Source organism: Misgurnus anguillicaudatus, chromosome 3 (assembly GCF_027580225.2).
Source record: "Misgurnus anguillicaudatus chromosome 3, ASM2758022v2, whole genome shotgun sequence".
Lineage (NCBI taxonomy): Eukaryota > Metazoa > Chordata > Actinopteri > Cypriniformes > Cobitidae > Misgurnus > Misgurnus anguillicaudatus.
In genome coordinates this window covers 11,932,136-11,946,826 of record NC_073339.2, presented here as the reverse complement: position 1 = coordinate 11,946,826, position 14,691 = coordinate 11,932,136, and the positions used below count along the sequence as shown (strand labels likewise).

The 14,691-nt window shown below is 37.8% G+C and overlaps 2 protein-coding genes across 2 annotated transcripts in view; one reads left to right on the top strand and one right to left on the bottom strand.

Annotated features, from left to right (window-relative positions):
• Positions 1-7,350, top strand: part of cab39l (calcium binding protein 39-like) — a 21,190-nt gene extending 13,840 nt beyond the window's left edge. Inside the window, exons 3-9 of the mRNA XM_073861259.1 lie at positions 193-357; positions 443-561; positions 727-895; positions 979-1,038; positions 1,126-1,195; positions 1,288-1,427; positions 5,398-7,350. Of these exons, the coding sequence (XP_073717360.1) occupies positions 193-357; positions 443-561; positions 727-895; positions 979-1,038; positions 1,126-1,195; positions 1,288-1,427; positions 5,398-5,577 (903 nt within the window). The 3' untranslated portion in view covers positions 5,578-7,350. The remainder of the gene's footprint in view (positions 1-192; positions 358-442; positions 562-726; positions 896-978; positions 1,039-1,125; positions 1,196-1,287; positions 1,428-5,397) is intronic.
• Positions 7,227-14,691, bottom strand: cdadc1 (cytidine and dCMP deaminase domain containing 1). Its single transcript, XM_055204639.2, has 9 exons — positions 14,463-14,691; positions 13,925-14,025; positions 13,671-13,848; positions 12,931-13,512; positions 11,395-11,444; positions 11,130-11,299; positions 10,498-10,687; positions 9,995-10,052; positions 7,227-8,309 (listed from the first exon to the last, which is right to left on the bottom strand). The coding sequence occupies exons 1-9, from the start codon at positions 14,581-14,583 to the stop codon at positions 8,245-8,247; spliced, it is 1,515 nt and encodes a 504-aa protein (XP_055060614.2). The 5' UTR covers positions 14,584-14,691; the 3' UTR covers positions 7,227-8,244.

Below are 14,691 nucleotides of genomic sequence, written 5' to 3'. Positions count from 1 at the left end.
ATATCGGCCATATGTTTGGCGATCATCGATACACGATAGTATCGTCTATCAGCACAACCCTGGCCCCACGTCAGGGTCTAAGCAGAGGTGTGCACTTTTGCTGCAGGTTTTTGTAAATTAAGCAGTTCTTGCTGCTGCATATTTTCTAGTTCGTTACATGGTGGTTACATTTTGTCGGTTTGACTTTGTCAGGCTTCAGAAGAGGTGTCCAAATGTCTGGTGGCAATGAAAGAGATCCTGTATGGCACCAACGATAAGGAGCCACACACAGAAACCGTTGCCCAGTTGGCCCAGGAGTTGTACAACAGCGGACTGCTCATCTCACTGGTGGAAAACCTACAAGTCATCGACTTTGAGGTGAATCAAAACGTCATTTATTTTGTCACCTTTCTAAATAAAGGTGTAAATGGAATGCAAACTATCGCTCCGTTTGTGTGTGCAGGGTAAAAAGGATGTGTGTCAGATCTTCAACAACATCCTGCGTCGGCAGATCGGGACCCGCAGCCCAACAGTGGAATATTTCTGCTCTCATCAGGAAGTTCTGTTCATCTTGCTGAAAGGGTGAGACACCGCCCCCACCAATCAGTTCATCAGCATTTCCTTAATTTGCATAGTTAAACAGTACCATGTCTTAACAGTCTGCTAGCTACAAAATCATCAAGCAATGTTTACATAAAAGTGCACTGTTGACAAGTGCGAGACATTTCTTCTTTGGTGCCACGGCAGGTATGAGACGCCTCAGGTGGCTTTAAATTGTGGGATTATGCTGCGCGAGTGCATCCGGCACGAGCCTCTCGCCAAAATCGTCCTTCACTCCGAACACTTCAAAGATTTCTTCAGCTATGTGGAGATGTCTACGTTTGACATCGCCTCTGATGCGTTCGCCACCTTTAAGGTGAGACATACGTTGCCGTTTTGTAAGTTGTTTTTTTTTTAAAGAAATAATCAGATAACAAATAATATTTTTGTCTTTTACAGGATCTGCTCACAAGGCACAAGGTTCTGGTGGCAGAATTTTTAGAACAGAACTACGATGCGGTAAAACATTTTTTTTATTGTTTAATCGTAGAAATCCGTAATTAATTCCTGTAAAATGAATTTGTTAAATTTTCCCTGATCTTTCAGGTTTTTGATAACTATGAGAAACTGCTTCATTCTGAGAACTACGTGACCAAGAGACAGTCATTGAAGCTGCGTTTTTAACAAGCTCTGTAAGGAAATGAATTATCGCCACCTCCATCTCGTTTTGACATTCATAATTGCGTTTGTGTGTTGTTTTGAAGCTGCTGGGCGAACTGCTTCTGGACAGACACAACTTCACAGTCATGACGCGGTACATCAGTAAACCAGAGAACCTGAAGCTCATGATGAACCTTCTGAGAGATAAGAGTCCAAACATTCAGTTTGAGGCTTTTCATGTCTTCAAGGTAACCCATCATCTCTAAAAACTTACTAGGAAAAGCCCAATAAGTAAATTTCTTTATTTGCCAACTTGCACAACTGGGGTATGCATTTATTCTTGATGCATTTCAGGATATGCAGCTCGTAGGAGTGTCACAATTCTCCAAATCCTCGATTCAATTACATTTTCAATTTTAAGGCCTCGATTCTCAATTTTTACCTTTTTTTTTTGAAAGCACAAAAAGTGCTATGCCATTTTTAGACTAGACTTTTATAAAACATAATATCTGATCTTGAACCCGGAGATGCCCTGCCATGTTAGTCGTGCTGCCAGTGGAAAAATATGTTACACCCACATACCTGATAAAACGAAACTTCATGTCAGATGAACATTCCTGTCAGTACTTTGCAACTTAAAAACGCGCTTTTATTACCGTCAGACGAGATTGTGAGACTATACCCCAATAAGTCATGTTTAAAGGGGCCATGGCACAAGACTTTTTTAAGATGTCAAATAAATCTTTGGTGTCCCCAGAGCACATATGTGAAGTTTTAGCTCAAAATACAATATAAATAATTTATTACAGCATGTTAAAATTGCCACTTTGTAGGTGTGTGCAAAAATGTGCCGTTTTGGGTGTGTCCTTTAAAATGCAAATGAGCTGATGAAATTCAAACACTGATCACAATGATGGTGGTTTGTTGCAATTAAAACTCAATTGTGCTTTTCTCTGCACTAAATTGCAGTGCTGTGGTTGGATAGTGCAGATTAATGGGTGCTATTATTATAATAAGAGCTCCTTATGACATCATAAGGAGAGCCACATTTCAACGAACTATTTTTTTATGTGCTTGTAGAGAATGGTTTACCAAAACTAAGTTACTGGGTTGATCTTTTTCACATTTTCTAGGTTGATAGAAGCACTGGGGACCCAATCATAGCACTTAAACGTGGAAAAAGTCAGATTTTCATACCATGGCCCCTTTAAATGCTGTTCATAACTCTTAAGCAACTGAAATAAGTTGTTGTAAAACTTAAACAGATCTCAGTTCAGAGAAATGACCGGTCCTGGCACAGACGCCATTCTGCTGTGCACGTGTGCTGCCAATATCGTGTTTTTACGGCAATTCGTATTTTCGCTATTATCCACCAGTTGGTGCTCTTACCCAACTTATAAAACCCGTAAGCAACCCCTTAAGGCAAACAATAAGAACTCTGTGTATGTTTTGATCATCGCTCTGAATCTTCTCTCTTTATAAAAATTTCTTCACGAAAATGCAATTATCTCTTTGATATAAAGAAAACAAATATATGTTTGCCGTAACGAGCTATGACGTCACTGAGGTCCAAACCAATTTTTAACCTTTAATATCATCTCCGAATTATTTATAATTAGTTTAAACACTGAGCTTCTGCGTTTATAATTCACTTTAGAAAATGATTTACCATCTGTGGTTTTACTTTGAGATCACTGCAATTTGAGAGAGAGTTGTGATCAGGGCACGGGTAAAGCCTCTGCAGCTGTCTATACTTTATATTGGCAGATACTATTTGCAAAAATTTAACAGGATGCAATAATAATGAAGTGTAAATTATATTTATTAAAAGTATTAAATGGCTGCTGCATTATCAGGGGAATGAAAGCCCTGCGTACCTACACCGACCCTAGGGTTGCCAACTTTCTCACTCTGAAACACGGAACAAAATGTGGCCTGTCGCAGCAGTGCGTATATGGTTTTGTATACAGTATTTAAGCCATTTGTCAAAATGATAGCTAATCTCCTTATTAAATATTAATTTATAACTCTTATGCCCTGGAACATACATGGTAGGTTTATTAATAGTTTGTTAATTTACAGCAGGTAGCCTACTTTTAAAGCAACACTATGTAGTTTCCATGTAAAAATGACTTGCAGCTCCCCCCTGTGGTTGAAAAGCGCAACAGTGCCTGGTATCAGACACTCTTCTGCAGGCAGGGAGAGGGGCGGGGCTGTGTTTCCTACCCTCCACCGCCACTTTCAGAGTGTGCTTGTAGCAGCTAGGAGGCTGCTCAGGTTGCAGCAACAGTACAATTTGTCCAGTTAAAAGTTGTTCTATCACTGAAATAATTTTAGAGACATTATTTAAAGGTAAAAAAACTACATAGTGTTGCTTTAACACAGTAAGGCTACTTTTGAACCATTAAGTTAACTTTACCTGTCTAAAATAAAACACATGTTACTCCCGCACTAAAGGTAAATAAAACGTCATCCCCTTCATTTTAATCTTGTGACAAACTAAACTAACATAGATTCTATAAGAAGTGGTCTTACAGGGTCAACTTCAAAAACATAAATTAAAACACACTTACAGTATGTAAATCAGAAGCGCCAAAATATCCTAGTAAAGTTGAAAATGATTCAATCCTTCAGATTGATGCGTTTTAGGCAGGTCTGGATCAGCGATCTCTTCAGAATTGAGACCAAACTTTGTAACTATGCCGATCTTATATAAACAGCTGAGTAACTGACTATATAAAAAAGCAAACATAAAATCGTATTATTTGACCCTCTTAAACGTGTACCGAATGTGCTGGGGATCTGTGATTGGATAAAAGTTGTCGCAAAAAAGCTTGTGGCACCGCAAGGACTGACAGTGGATGACATCAAAGTACCGCAAGAGCATTTCGATAGCGGCTTCTTTAGGATTTCTCGATTCCCTCTCGCAGAATTTTGTATGTTATCTGCCTGTCGTTGTGGCGCCACATGAAGTCGAAGCCTGTTGTATCAGTCACTGGTTAGATCAAGCGTAGCAGTCAAAAAACGGGACAAATAATAAGGTAGGCTTAAAATATGGGATGTCCGAGCTAATCCGGGACAGTTGGCAACCCTACCGACTCCTAACCCTACCCAATAAATACTTTCATTCTTAATAAACATTCATTCTCTTTGCGCACATTGACTTTTTAACATTTTCTTCATTTTTAATGGTGTGTTGTGATAAAAAAGAAGAGCTAGATTGACAAAAAGCTGATTCTAACCATGGAGATTGCGTCAAAAGTCAGATCAATGCGCTTCTGCCTGCGCCACAGAAGACGATGAATTCTGGGTGTCTTTTTTTTTTTAAACTGTAGTTATGGGTATTTGCACTATTTGCACTTGTGGAAGACACTCCACAAGAATGTAGTTAGGACACGCTGTTAATGTTAATTTCAACATTTGATAATACATTTTAAAATATGAAATTATATTTGATAACAATAATTCACAATAATGCATTAAAGGAACAGTATGTAGGATTGTGGCCAAAACTGGTACTGCAATCACAAAACTTGTGGCTAAAACTGGTACTGCAATCACACAACTAGTGGCCAATAGACAAAATGACAACATAAACATCAGTTGAGGGCTGCAACTCCACATTTTAAATGACAATATCCTGGCCAGACCACTGTTGTCAGTGATATAAGTATTTAAAATGAAAATGATTTCTTAATGTCTAGTAACATAATAGGGCCATTTTATGATTAATTGATATAAATTTCTTACATACTGTTCCTTTACCGTATATTAACTCACTGTAAGCTTTAAGTTAAAAATAAAAATGAGCATGTACAATTAAAGTTAGTTTTCAAAATCATCTCCTTAACTTTCCCTGATTCACAATGATAACTTTATAATAATGATTGACAAGTTGAGCTTTTTGTTCGGATTTGAGGGTCAGTTTTAATACACGTGAAGATGTGTGCATACAGTAACCTGCAATTTCCTGTTTCAAATAGAGATGGCAATAGAGCAGTAAAAGTTATGTAATGCAGCTTTAATGAATGAATGGTATTGTAAGGTGTTGCCATAATATTTAACAGTTCAGGAGTTCATGTACTACATCATACAGGGCTTTATTATTAAGCGTAACTACCGAGCATTTTATAGTGTTTGTAAATGACTTTTAAAAAAACTAATGAAAAGTTGTTTTCCCTCGAAACACATTTTATTTTGCTTCTCGTGTTTTCTCAGGTGTTTGTGGCCAACCCGAATAAAACGCAGCCCATCGTAGACATTCTTTTGAAGAACCAGACGAAACTCATCGACTTCCTTAGCAACTTTCAGAAGGATCGCACAGACGACGAGCAGTTTAACGACGAGAAGACGTACCTCGTCAAACAAATACGAGACCTAAAGAAGCCAGCCTCCTAAACTTTAGCTATTGCAGTATTAGGAAAAAACGACAAAAACACAGAAAAAAAATTAACAATAATTCTATTTAAAATCTTGGAAATTTTCTTTTCTTAGTTGCGAGGCTTACAAAAGATGGTTCCCGATCGTCATTGATGTTCTCTGTTCATATTTACTTCTTCTCCATTTTCTTTCATGTTTTGTTTTTTTTAACGCAAACGTTTGTGCCAGAATAGGATGTTTTAAAAGTAGGAATCAACCAGTTTCTATTACACGGCCTCTTGACAGCAAGACACGTTGCGGAGTAGGAAGAAAACTTTCATTTCATTCTGGAGGCTTTTCTCGACCCCAGACACTCCACGTTCTCTGTTGTATCTACTTCGCCACAACGCAGGTTTCGTTACGCTGACGGAAGACGGATATTGCTGGAAGAGGGGGAATTCCCAAACTATTCCCAAATTATTTATGAGCTGTTGAGGACTTTAAACTGCACTAACCTTCGTACTTGCATTCCTTTTGTCATCTTTTTTTAGGCATCGATAGGTTTCATTTCTCTGTGCTGTAATCAAACACTACACACCTGATTGCTTCCTTGCTATTATCCCAGACAGCAGACGACTACGGGCTGGGTCCTGCCAACTTTGGCGCAGATTCGGCCCGGAGTCGTTTGCTGTCTGGGAATCCTATTCTATTGTTTGTTTTGTGTTATGAGAATTATTTAGAAATTTATCAGTATTTTTATTATTGTTTATCAAAGCTCAAACAGGAGGAACAGGTTTGTGCTTAAAAAAAAAAAGTTAGACTTTATGTACTTTTTGAGTCGCCATTGTGTTGATCAGATTAAGCTAGCATCATTTAGTTTACTCTTTTCAAGAAAAAACACTGATTGTCCTCTTAAGGTGGTTGCCATTTTAGTGAGAGAGAGACTAAACAGCTTTAGGTTAACCGATGTATATTCCAACTCATTGATTCCATTAGGTCTGTAAAACATATCAATACTATAGTACTATGGTATTACTGTAGTGCTCTGGTGTTTTACTTTTTACTATTAGCATTTTGTCCTACGACTCATAATTCAACTGTCCGTGATGATTTTGACAGAAATAGATTGTCGCGTAGCTGAAACACGAAATGAAATAAGGGCGCTTATGTACAAAACCGGTGCCTTTTGTTCTTGAGTTATTATTTTACTCTTGCTCATTTTTATTTGAGTAAATTTCGGAAGGGGGAGCTTAATTTCTTTGTATTATTTCTAATATGTTCTTATTGAGCATATTTAGCTTGATTAAGCAATGAACCTCTTTAACTCGCTATATTTGAGTTATGCTGTTGAAGAAAATTCATTAAATCGCATTGTTTCTCTTTGATTGATTGATTGATTTTTTTTTAAAGCATCTTTTAATTTTATGGGATGAGATAGCTGTATTCATGGCTTAAAGTTTGTTTTGGTTTTACAGTTTGTTTGATGAACTCCCTGAGACTGAAATGGGGAGTCAAACGTTGTAAAAAGGTTCTCACGGTTGTTATTCGCGGCCAAAAAAAACCCCACGTCATATCTTTCATAAACAGCTTGCTATTGCTGTGTAAGGCAAATTTGTTTGTATTGCAAAGAAAATGTTTTCACATTTGATATCAGCCAAACTTGCTGATGTTTGTAAGCAGGTACAATATAAGTCAACCGAAGACGTTTATTCATTTTAGCATTAAATTTTCATTTTACATATTACACAAAGTTGCAGTTTTCCTCTAAATGCTAATAGTACCATGTCATCAATAAAGAGAAACTGAAGCATTGGTATTTTGTCTTTTGTCCAAAAAAAAAAACCACCACCAATTTTGCAATTTGCATTACAGAGCACTTTCAGTATTGCATACACAATATTTCTAATTTCTAACACGTTCTTGCATTTAAAACTGCTAGAACGCAACTTTTAAAGGGATAGTTCACCCAAAAATGAAAATTCTGTCATTATTCACTCTCATGTTGTTTAAAAACTTCATACTTTTTTTTTAATTAACAAAGGAAGATATTTTGAAGAAAACGTATAACCAAACCGATCAGAGGCACCATTAACCTACATAGTAGGACAAAAGGATACTAGTATGGAAGTCAATGGTGCCTCTGACTGGCCTGGCCACAAACATTCCTCAAAATATCCTCCTTTTTGTTCATCAGAACAAAGAAATTTATGCAGGTTTGTAACAACATGAGAGTGAGTAAATGATGACAGAATTAAAATTTTTTGGTGAACTATCTCTTTAAGGTCTGATGTTTACATGCATCAACAATAAAACAATAAAATTTTATTAACAATAAAACTGTTTTTACAGTGATGATATTTTACGTCATCCTTTAAAAATTAAAACATTTTGTGCCTGTGTAATTTAAAATTAAACTCTTTTCAACTTTTCAATTTAAAGGGACGGTCCTGTTTAACCAATAAAACCATTTTGCTTGCCCATTTACTTTGTATTAACCTAAAACAGTTTGCATAAAGTGGCATGATATTTATGGCATGCCATACAACGTATTCCTGTAGCTCAACTTGGGCAAGCAACACCCAGGGATGCATTAAAATAAAAAGATGTTTAAAACTGTGGCCCATCCATATCCTGATGGTGATGTGTTTCTCGCATTTGTAGATTTTCGCTGACAAACAGGCAAGAAAGTAGCATTGTAAATCTAGATTATGATCGCAGTCTTTTGTTGCACTGAAATTCAATGTCTTCATCTCTTCGTTTCAAGAAGCCATCTGTAATTGAAGCAACCATAAATTAAACCACATCCATAAAACATTATGAAGGTGGACAGACACAACACAAACCTTTGATTATATAGAATCAACTGGTTTAAATAAACCGAATAGACCAACATTAGCTTGGGAAAATTAGCTGTCATACTTAGTTTAGCCCATCCAGTTGAGTGAGATGTTTTGATGATAGTTAGCCTTGGGTTTCTTTTGCACTTTTTATCAGCAAGATCTGGCAAAACTGATGCCCAACTAACCAACCCAGTTATGATGGATGAATTGTTCAATTATAGCATAAACTTCAATGTAAACGCATAAAAAGAAAATTAAATAATTACTTCAATAGATACTTTACGTTTTACACAAAACTGAACTGGGGTCTCATTTATAAAACTGTGCGTAGGATCCTTACTAAAAGTCTACGTACGCCAAAAAATATTAAAGGGATAGTCACCCAAAAATGAAAATAATGTCACCAATGACTCCTGCTCATGTCGTTCCAAACTCTCTGTTCATTGAAAATCTACGTACGGTATACTGTCCATGTCCAGAAAGGTAATAAAAACATAATCAAAGTAGTCCATCAGTCGGTCAGTTAGAATGTGTTGAGGCATTCAAAATACATTTTGGTCCAAAAATAACAGGAACGACTTTATTTAGCATTGTCTTCTGCATCTGTTGTGGGTCGCATGCGTGAGACTGGAGTCACGTGACTGCAGTGACGCGTCTGACGTGTTATCTGGTGCGCCCCAGCTGTTTTTTTTGTTTTGTTTTTTTGTGTGCCCGGGCTTCGTTTACAGTCTGAGGGAGACGCACGCTGTAAGTTTGAAAAAAAACTTTGCAAACATGTTTGAGGATAACACGTCATCCGCGTCACTGCAGTCACGTGACTCTAGTCTCGCACATGCGCCCCACAACAGACGCGGAAGAGAAGACAACGCTGAATAAAGTCGTTATTTTTTAACAAAAATGTATTTTTGATGCTTCAACACATTCTAACTGACCCACTGATGTCACATGGACTACTTTGATGATGTTTTATAACCTTTCTGGACATGGACAGTACACCGTACGCAGACCTTCAACTAAAGGTCAACAAGCTCTCGGACTAAATACAAAACATCTTAAACTGTGTTTCGAAGATGAATGGAGGTCTTACGAGTTTGGAATGACATGAGAGTGAGTCATTATTTTCATTTTTGGGTGAACTATCCCCCTAAGACTTATAAAACAAAGCAATGTTCCCTTTAAAAATCACCTGCAAGTGTGCGTACAGGAATCATACTCCCATTAAGTTTGTTTTTATAGATCACAACCTTTGTGTGGGAACTGGTGTACGCACGTTCCCAGACCCGTTTTATGCGTACACGCACTTTATAAATGAGACCCCAAGAACAGCTAAGAGGAAAGAATCCATAATTTCGATAAAAAAAATAACATGACATGAAATGTGAAGCTGTGGATATTTGACAACTATTATTGGTTTATCAGATTTAATTTTGTTATAAGGAGGACCACGCATTATTATGTATTCTAATCATTGACAGCTGAAAAATAAGAGCACAGTTATGACCAACAGAAAAACAGTTAAATGCAGATTAATATAAGCAGGACGTGGCAGCACTGATGAGTGCATTATTTATCATTATTGACAGCGTCTGGATAGTAATAACAAAGAAGTCTCTTACTTGACCCTGATGGAGCCGTTTGCTCTGTAGTTTGTCTATCACAACATTTCTGTTGCCACTGAGGAAAAAAATTATCAAATTTATATTATTGCTACATGAGACAATATAACACTGTACTTAAAACAAAACAAAAAATGCTTAAAGGGATGGTTCACTCCAAAATTAAAATTGTCATCATTTACTCGCTCTCATGTTGTTACAAACCTGTATACATTTCTTTGTTCTGATGAACACAGAGGAAGATATTTTGAGGAATGTTTGTAATCAAACAGTAAGTGGGCCCCATTCACTTCCATAGTATTATTTTTTCCTACTATAGATGTGAATGGGGCTCACGAATGGTTCCTCAAAAAATCTTCCTTCGTGTTCATCAGAACAAAGACATTTATACAGGTTGGTAACAACATGAGAGCGAGTAAATGATGACAGAATTTTCATTTTGGGGTGAACTATCCCTTTAATAAAAAGTTTTCTGTGTTTATGGAGTGATGTCCTGCACTTACGACAAACTTCTGAACTCCGGCGAGTTTGTTAAACCTGAGGTAGGAGATATCATTCTTCACTTTGCCACTGTCCAGATCAGTGGTGTAGATTTGTTTTATTCCAGCGCAGCCAATCAGAGGAACGCATTCGTCACACGGACATTTGGTTACAAACATCATCGTGTTGTCCTCATCTTTAATCTCTGTGCTCCTGTAGTATACCGAAAGAAAGGAAAACCGGAGATTGTTCTATTTATTTTTACAATTTTCTATCACGTCACTCATTTATTTTTTACTTTTGTGGGCACAACCATTTTCAACAGTGCTGCAATTTTATTTAAAAGGAAAACACCACAGTTTTCATTGTTTTACTATGTTCTTACCGCAACTTAGATTAAAAAAAAAAAAATCGCCGTGTTTAATTTTGTGCCACCATACTTACTTGTGTAACTACTCATGTAACAGTCTTTAAATAGGGAAAACATGGAAGTGTTTGGTGGCTTCTAAATGAATCCCTGTTTGGATCCAAAGGAATGAATGGGGCTAGGCTAAATCTTAGGTGCAGAAACAACTCCGCTCTATGCAGAATCTCCAGTAACACTCTTGGGTATTTGGCAACGTCTGTGATAGATCTGTGATCTCAGGAGTCTCACCTGAATGTGAGAGCATTCTGTTCTGCATGCAGGACGTATCTGTACTTTGTGTTCTGTCTCTCCTCTTGCCTATGATCCATGCGCGGGTAGTCTGCGTACCCCGAGCCTAACGGGTAAGCGTTGTAGCCACAGCTCACCAAGTAGAAACGACCGGTGCCATCACATTTTGACTGCCAAAAGTACAGGAAGATAAATACAGATATACAGGGTTTTATTTCTCTAATGCATAAAGTCAGAGTGCAGTTTTTAATAACTTATGATTTACCTGTTTCCCCTCGGCCCAAATTACAGCACCAACACCCACTTTGGGATCCTCTGAAACAGCACAGAAAAATCTGGTGTTAAGCTCTGGGTATAGTCTGTTTTGTTTTCAAACGCACAGCCTAAAGTGCGATTTATAGTCATGCGTAGGTTTTACGCCATAGTAGGCTATGTGTAGATCTTATGCACGACTATAACTTGCGCTTAAAGGGACACTTCACTTTTTTTGAAAATATGCTGATTTTCCAGCTTCCCTAGAGTTAAATATTTGATTTGTACCGTTTTGGAATCCATTCAGCCGATCTCCGGGTCTGACGCTAGCACTTTTAGCATAGCTTAGCATAATCCATATAATCTGATTAGACGATTAGCATCACGCTCAAAAATAACCAAAAGGTGTTTCGATATTTTTCCTATTTAAAACTTGACTCTTCTGTAGTGACATTGTGTATTAAGACCGACGGAAAATTAAAAGTTGCGATATTATAGACCGATGTGTCTAGGAACTATACTCTCATTCTGGCATAATAATCAAGGACTTTGCTGCCGTAACATGGCTGCAGGAGGCGCAATGATATTACGCAGTGCCCGAAAATAGTCCCTTGGTATTGAAAGTTACCAAGGGCACTATTTTCAGGTGCTTCCTAATATAATTTGCGGCTGCTGCATGCATTGGATGACTGTCCTTTCAGTTTGTCCCTATAAAAATAAACTCAAATACATATAAATATTGATATCCACATGATAAAGGTGTCTTCGAAAGACAAAAATATCAATATTTAAAGGAAAACACAACAGTTTTTCAGTGTTTTACTATGTTCTTGCCTCAACTTGGATTAATTAATGCATATCTGTCTTTTTTCAATACGTGCACTTTTAATCGTTGTACAGCGCTTCGTAAATGTGTTAGCATTTAGCTTAGCCCCATTCATTCCTATGGCTCCAAACTAAAGTTTTATTTTGTGCCACCATACTTACTCGTGTAACTACTCATGTAACAGTCTTTAAATAGGGAAAACATGGAAGTGTTTGGAGGCTTCTAAATTTATCCCTGTTTGGATCCTAAGGAATGAATGGGGCTAGGCTAAATGCTAACACATTCATAAGACGCTGTACAAAGATTAAAAGTGCACGCATTGAAAAAAGATAAGTATGTGTTCATTAGTCTAAGTTGGGGTAAGAACATGGTAAAATATTAAAAAAGGTGGTGTTTTCCTTTAAAATATTAAATTTTTTATTAACTGTATTATGAGAAAAAAAACATGGATGTGACACACCTTGTGTATGATTACACAAAAACATTTAGATCGAAGTGAACTTTTTTTTTAAAGAACAAGTATGTTTGTTTGTTCCCAACTTATTTTGCATGAAATTTCACTATGTCAGGCCATTTTCACAAGAACTGGTGAACACTAATTGTGAAAAAATGTATTCTGTTTTGGCGATGTTATTGGATTCGTGTTTTATATATGATTAACATTAATATGTCAATATACTGAGCAGGCATATGTCTACAACGAATCGGCACTGTACGCATTACCTGTTCTGCAGGCCAGTAATCGGGCTTGTATGATACAATGTCGTGCAACATCCTGAGGCAACGCTGGAGAACCCGACGCTGGGAGATCTCTTGTAAAGAACCCATATTCACTCTGTAGAACCGGAACGCCGGCGGCCACCGAGGCTAAAACCTTAATCAGATCCTTCATGTGTTCCCTCAGGTTATGGAAATTTTGTTCCACCACAAAGTTCTCAAGTCCCATCTTGTTCAGAACGTACTTGTGCTGTTCCTCATCATTTATAAAGAACCTTTTCAACAAATCATCCAAGTTGTTCCACCGCTCCCTCCTGAAGATATCAGAAACATCTAGAGCCGGATTATCAGCTGCAATCTTTCCAAGGAAGTCACACTTCTGAGAAGTTTCGTCAACGAATTGCAGCATGTTACAGCCTAGAGATTGCAAAAGGACGCAGATGTGCGGTCTGCTGTTGGACTTTAGTCTTTCTGCAGCTGTCGCGTCCAAGATGGCCTCTTGGTGGGTGGAATCTGCACTATCGCGCCCACCTGACAGCAAGCTGATCTCAGTATCACTGGGCCAGTAGGAGATCCTGTTCACGCCAACTGAGTTATGACAAATATAGCAACAAATAACAACACTATATGATAAGCATTTAAAAAGAAAAAATGGGCTCTTTGTTATACACAGTGAGCCTTATTTTAGGTGACTTAAATTAAAAAGACTTTAACTTCCTAGAAAGAAGATTCAACCACAATCCTACCGTTGATGAGCATCTTGAGGCAGGTTGAGCAAGGTTTTCTGGAAAAGTAAAGATCGCATCCTTTTAGTCTGGGGCCGTGTTTGATGACAGCCACCTGGCCTGCATGCAACCCCACACTGGAGCAATGAAGATCCAGGACTCTGCACTCCTTGACCACCACGAGGCCACTGTCTGCAGTCTGGATACAAAAATAATAAATCACATTAGATGTAAAGATTTTAACCGATCAAACAAATGTAAATAGAATGACCTACAGCATCATTTTCTCTGCACCCTTCTTCTTTTTTGGGGAAAAGTTCCATCCATAGACTTAACAACGTGAAGAGGTTGTCCTTGGACAATCTAGGAAACTGATCTGAAACAATAAATATTATTGTAAACCGTATTGTTTTGTTAAAGTTAATACCCACAGCTTAAAGTATATGTAGATGTGTATTAACTTATAATGTAGGAATAAAATGTGCTACATTATTCCTAATTTTAATCAGGTAAGCTTACTCTTACAAGGAATTTGATCTTATAGTTATTAACATAACACTTAAATCAGATTTAATTAATATAGTAAATAAGAAACTATATTATTATAAGAAGAATAAAACTGGTCCTCGACTTCAGCTGGTGTGTTCGGCTTCATGCGGCGCTGCACAGCCATTTGGTCATCGAAGTATCGCGAGAACAATTCGAAAGCTCAGCTCGTCGTAACGCTCTCGCGGTACTTTGATGTTAAACACCGATCGCTCTGCGCAGCGCTGCATGCTGTCATCAGATCAGGCTGTCACGGGCTCATCTAACCTTGTACTTTGGCCTCCGTCTGTACGCCAACGTCCTTTACATATCGCACCTCCTCGCCGTTTGGGACACATTTGTTTTCCTCGAAATCCCGACGAGACCGCCGACTATGAGATTCTGCCATTCACTAACAGTGAGCTGTCATTTGGCTAAAAACGGCTAGGAACAACGACTAGCTCGTCTTTACGCATGTCTTTACGTTGTCCTGTTCCTATTTGTGCTGACGTCATAT

Coding starts and splice junctions, on each gene's coding strand:
- cdadc1 (XM_055204639.2), bottom strand. CDS start 14,583: ATGGCAGAATCTCATAGTCGGCGGTCTCGTCGGGATTTCGAGGAAAAC. Junction 11,445..12,930: donor ATTACTGGCCTGCAGAACAG/GTAATGCGTACA, acceptor GTGCTGTTTCAG/AGGATCCCAAAGTGGGTGTT. Junction 10,053..10,497: donor CCGGAGTTCAGAAGTTTGTC/GTAAGTGCAGGA, acceptor TTTTTTCCTCAG/TGGCAACAGAAATGTTGTGA.